A 6,000-nucleotide genomic window follows, 5' to 3' on the forward strand; every position below is an offset into this window, starting at 1 on the left:
CAAAAAACCTGAAACACGTCTTTAGTCATATGTTTTTAGGATCCCTCCTGTGAAGTTTCGAATAAAACAGTGAAACTAACATTGTTACCCCATACAAACTTTGAACCCCCATTTGACCCCCTTAGGAGGCGAATTTCGAAAAATCCATTCTTAGTGCTCCTCTACACTATATGAGGAACCTACGTGCCAAATTTGACATCTCTAGGACCAGCGGTTTCGGCTGTGCATTGATATGTCAGTCAGTCAGTCAATATCTTCTTTTATATATTTTTTTGATATTTAAACCCCATTGCACCACAGCAGGGGAGAAGGTATTTCACTTCCGCCTCGTTAGATTTTAAAAACGTTGTATTTATCGTGATCAGCGACCCGATAAACCATAAAAACGATACCCATATTGATTTTTTTACTTTATCACCCCCTTTTTACCCTTTTAGGGGTTAAATTTTCAAAAAACCTGAAACACGTATTCAGTCATATGTCTTAAGGAATCTTCCTGTGAAGTTTCGTATAAAATAGTCAAACTAATCTTGTTTCCCCATACAAACTTTGAACCCCCATTTGACCCCCTTAGGAGGTGAATTTTGGAAAATCCTTTCTTAGTGCTCCTTTACACTATATAAGGAACCTACATGCCAAATTTGAAATCTCTAGGACCAGCGGTTTTGGCTGTGCGTTGATATGTCAGTCAGTCAGCTTCTTCTTTTATATATTTAGATTATAAATGGGCTTACTCTTGGCCACAGATTAACCAAAAGCAAAGACGTTGCCTACGATGGAGTAAGCTCGCCCAAGATTTGACCAAGGTTGCCATAACGCTTCAAAATCGGTATTTTTTCCCCTTACCGGTACTTTTCTCTTTTGACAATATTTTGAGGCAAATATCAGCAAAACTACTCAGTTTATCATATCTATTGCGAAATAAATGTTTAGCAAATTTAATGAGCTTTCATCAATTGGCCAAATGATTATTTTTTTAACCTAAAAAAAAAGATTATAGCGTAAATCTAGTATAACTGGATCAGAAATTAGTGGTGGAGGGTGATCGCCAAACGGGATAGTTTACATTATATATCGTTTAAGAGGCGTAGTAGAGAAGGCGTTATTATTATTTGGGGGGCTGTTCCAGTATTACGTAAGCACTATAACTAGGGGGCGGGATGGTCTAAGGTCTGCTTATTTTTGGGCTTGACTTGGGCTTTCGTACTTTTTTGCTAACAAAGGGAATTATTAGATTAGGTAATTTTATATGAAGAAAAAAACTTTAATTTTATCCCGTTTACTTGTTCATTATATTGGCTACGTGCACGACAATTACGCCCACTACCATGTGAACTTGAAGTGGAAAATGTCAAAAAATGACATGTAAACAAACCTTATATTTTAATTTTTCGTTAATTTTAAATAAATCGAATAACAAGAGCTACTATTTCAAGTGTAATTTAGGTATATAGATTATAAAGACATGGATATAATACCAAAAATCAGTTTCCAAAGCATTACTCACGGTATAAACTTCCAACCCCAGACTACAGAAAGAGTCAATAAATTGGTGCTGGCGGGGCATATAAGGAATCTTGAAGAACATAGGAGTAATGGTACAAGTTCTTCGAGCTAGTGATATGGTATTCGCTAAACTTCCGTCCCGTTAATGCCATATATAACAAATCTAAACGTAAGTACCTAGTCATGTCCGCGGCCGCAGAAATATCCGACACGGGCCTATTCCCAGGCTAGGCCTGAATCTTTAAGCATAATCTTTTACGGTAGGAAAAATACTAACAGCGTATTGAACAATGTTAGGTACACAAAGCTTAAATATAATTTATTATAATATTTTGTTTTGACATGTCACTTACGTTTTCTTTTCACCGTAGCTATCCATTTAGTTCTTTGATCCAATTTCCAGTGTGCTCTAAGAAACGCATAGAACGTGCAACTACTATTTATGCCATTATTTTTACAATTAACAACGAAACCACATTGATGCCCCATATCAAACATTACACATTGTATTATATTTTATGAGTTTTGATAGATGACAACCACAATCAGTGTCGATTTTGACCAACGCAAGCACTGCGATCGCTTTGCTTACCACTTCGCACGAAGCCAATACAATTACATAATACGGGATGCGCCCTCTTCCATTGTTTAAAACTAAAACAATCCTGTGATGCATATTCGCCACCATATTATTCCAATTATTCCAAAACATGTCACTTCCTCTTAATAGTTTCCAAGTGTGAAATACCACTTGATTCAAAGGCCATGCCAGGATAAGCTAAGTGAATCTGTCCCCAGCGAGTTTTGGCTTGTATTTTTTTATTGATTTGTCTTAGTATTAGTATGTATCGAGTACCTATGCCAAATTTCAGCTCCCAAAACTTTATAGTTTAGTAATTTAAAAAAAAATCGAAATATTCGTTTTAACGAGCGTGTATGGGAGTAAATGTATTGTGATTTGTGATGTATTCAATTTAAAAAAAAACACCTTGTTCTACCACAGATAAAATTAAGTATTTATATTCATTTGGTAGCTTATTAAAGAGGCTTACTTTGTGAAATATCTGGAGGTGTCGCTGGCGTGATAATACTTAATATTTTTTTTTTTTACTTTTTGTATGGCAATATAACACAAAATTAATATCATATACTTAATTGTCTTTACTACGTGCACAATATACGCGCTTTGCTTTGGACGTCGCTTGGATCCCAATTAAGAACCATTTTACCCCAAACATTCTCAATAGGGTTTAAATCCGGGCTTTTAGCTGGCTACCCAATGAGCTCAACGTCAGGTAGGCCTGCTAGCCATTTCTGGCATTCCTGCACTAATGGGGGGCGGTGTCTAGAACTATTGTCCAGATTGACTTTGAGGGCTACTGTTCTCGTTCTTTCCAAAAGAGTTAGACGGGAATCCATCTTCAAACGTGAATTTAATAGAATCGTAACATCAATCGGAAGTGAATCCACATGGAATCCACAATTTCAATCAAAGGCATTTAATGTCAATAATGACATTTTATCAAACACAAAAGAAAAAATAAATAAATAAATAAATAAATATTATAGGACATTCTTACACAGATTGACTGAGCCCCACGGTAAGCTCAAGAAGGCTTGTGTTGTGGGTACTCAGACAACGATATATATAATATATAAATACTTATATACATAGAAAACGTCCATGACTCAGGAACAAATATCTGTGCTCATCACACAAATAAATGCCCTTACCGGGATTCGAACCCGGGACCGCGGCGCAGCAGGCAGGGTCACTACTACTGACTGCGCCAGACCGGTCGTCGGGAAAATACTGTTAACAAAACTCTTTTGAATAAATAGCCCGTAACTTGTGAGCGTCAGGACCCCTGGACCACTACAGATATTTGATGTTTAGTACATACAAAAATTTAGTACCTATTTGATACTATTTGGTACCTGAGTACATATATTTGGTACCTCCACTGATATCGAAAAATCGAGCGAATAAAGTGGCCAGACATTCTGACGTCAGGATGTCTGGACCATTTTTGGTTTACATAGTTCTAGACAACTCTACTAATTGATACCTAAGTCAATATTTACTACCTATTTGGTACCTGTCAATATATTTTTTTCAAATTTTTTTGGCGTACCAGAAAAAAGTTATGACGGAATTTAAAGTTCTGTCCGGCGACAATTGTCAGTAGTGAAACAGGCCAAAAGTATTACTGAAATAATCGTATTTCTGTGGACTTAATCGATGTAATTTCTGTTCTAGGTATTCAAGTCTGTAACAGAGAAAGTGAAAGAAGACCAGATCCGTCAGGAAATGGAAATTGTCAAAAAATCGTTGGAAGAGACGAAAGCAGTAACTGTTGCTAACGAAGTAGTCAGAGATCCCCAGCCTAACGTATCTAAAAGCATGTCATCAGCGGCAAATTTGCTGGCCTTAGTGCAAGCTTCGATCCAGTCCTCGGAGTCCGCCAAGTGCACGCGTGCTCCTCCCTCGGACGTCGTCGCCAGCAACCCTCAGCCGAGATCTTTCGGCGACATGCCGATACCACCGGTTGCAGTGCCTACAGAGCCGAGCAGACCAGCTATGCAACCCGTACCCATAGCGACGCTAACGTCTCCGCCCGGTCAGCAAATCGACTACAACAACCAGCAGCAACATGCTCCCTTTACTCATCAGCACAGCTCATTACCTGGACCTATACATGACAGGCCTAATTTTGGCGGAAATAACACTTCTCATGTCAATGTTTGGGATCATAGACCGATGCATAATATGCCAGATGTGCGATGTTCTATGCCGAGGCCACCTGCATATAATAATTATGGTCAAAACAATATGTACAACCAACCAGGACCCAGGGGTAGTTTCATGAACGGTAGAATGCAAGATAGTTACGATACAAGGCTGAATGAGATGAGTCACCAGTTCGAGCGAGCCCAATATGATCAAAACCATTATGCTCGAAGAGGAGGCAGTGGAGGACGGGGTCATTTCGGCGGCCCTGGGGGGTCCAAAAGGGGCCGAGGACGCGGCTACTACTAACGTTCCAATCAAAACTCTCAATAACTTAAAATAGTTATAATATAATAAAACCTTAAGTCGTTGGTACCATTCATAAATTAATGGAATCGCTCGTTTTATTTGCAACAAAACACTTGTGTAGTTACTATCCTTTTCAGCAAAGACCACAATAATGTATTTAGTCCAGCTGCTAGACATGTTACCTTTTTGAATCGATTCTTATGTAAGTACTTTTTGAACAGCTATGATTAATATAGTAGTTAAGGCTGAAATTAAGTTAAAATCCCGGATGCCAAAAAGTATATAGGTAATATGATTTTTCCCTCACTAAGTAGCTCGGAAACACGTGTGTCTTACTTATCCTATTTCCATACAAAAAACCATTTGTTGCCCGTGGTCCTACCGCGTAGTCCTACTGGTACTGGTACGGGCAATTTTTTTTGTCCGTGGATCTACCGGTAGGACTACGCGGTAGGACCACGGGCAACAAATGGGTTGAGCAAGGATTCATTGTTTAAAATACCAGGATATGTCTGTTTCAGCGAGGACAGACCTGATGGGTATGGCGGAGTGGCCATGATTGTCAAAAACTCACTAACTTATGATTATGTCACTTTACCAGTACATAGTGATGAAATATCTGTTATAGCAGTGGTTGTAAATAGCAAGGACCATTTAATACTAGACTGATATAGCCCATACAAAAAAGCGTACCCCTGAAAAAAGCTTAGTTTTTGCTTTAAACCTAGATGGCGTTGTTTCGTAACCCGGGAGTGGAAAAAAACATATTTTCACACTTATTTTTACTTGTTTTTATATTATACTATGAATAACTATCAAAAAACTTTATTTTAATATCAAAATATTGGCTCAAAACACAATTTTTACAAATTATATTTTTTGGTCGGCCTCGACGTAGTTGTGATCGCTTCGCTGGCTAAGTTTGTTCGCATGTTGTCTAATTATTGCCAAATAAAATGACTAGATGACGTTGGTGGACTAGGAAAATGTCACATCCGTTTCGTTGTTCATTAATATAATATACTTAGTGATAATAAACCTATATGTTGAGCTCAAATACGTTCAACAAAACGCAATCATTGTGCCAACAGATGTGACATCTGACATCCATGTCACATCACAAATGTCATTGTATGATTTATTGAATATTCATAATAAATGGATATTAAATATTTTAGAATCGCAGCAGCAATGCGAGTAGAGATACAGAATTAATAACGGTATAAATTAATAATTGTATGACCAATGACCTCATACATAAATTTACCAGTTTAGGTGACAGAATGCGAATCCAATTTGTAAACATTAAATGTGCTAAGGAAAAGAATCTTTCCGATTTTCAACGGGACACGGCTGAAGGCTTCGACTGCGCCCATGCATCTCAATTGTCCAGAAAGTTCATTCGAAGATCATTTTGCTTATAATAATCTGAGTAATCACAGTGAACGGTTTGA

At 37.8% G+C, this 6,000-nt stretch overlaps 1 protein-coding gene across 4 annotated transcripts in view; it reads left to right on the top strand.

Annotated features, from left to right (window-relative positions):
• LOC125241602 (uncharacterized protein CG7065-like) overlaps positions 1–4,632 on the top strand; it is a 161,195-nt gene extending 156,563 nt beyond the window's left edge. For all 4 annotated transcript variants that reach the window (XM_048150161.1, XM_048150160.1, XM_048150163.1 and 1 more), the window contains one exon: positions 3,767–4,632. In XM_048150161.1, the coding sequence (XP_048006118.1) occupies positions 3,767–4,546 (780 nt within the window). In that variant the 3' untranslated portion in view covers positions 4,547–4,632. The remainder of the gene's footprint in view (positions 1–3,766) is intronic.
• Positions 4,633–6,000: the final 1,368 nt, after the last annotated feature.

The sequence above is a fragment of the Leguminivora glycinivorella genome, chromosome Z (genome assembly GCF_023078275.1).
Source record: "Leguminivora glycinivorella isolate SPB_JAAS2020 chromosome Z, LegGlyc_1.1, whole genome shotgun sequence".
Taxonomy (NCBI): domain Eukaryota; kingdom Metazoa; phylum Arthropoda; class Insecta; order Lepidoptera; family Tortricidae; genus Leguminivora; species Leguminivora glycinivorella.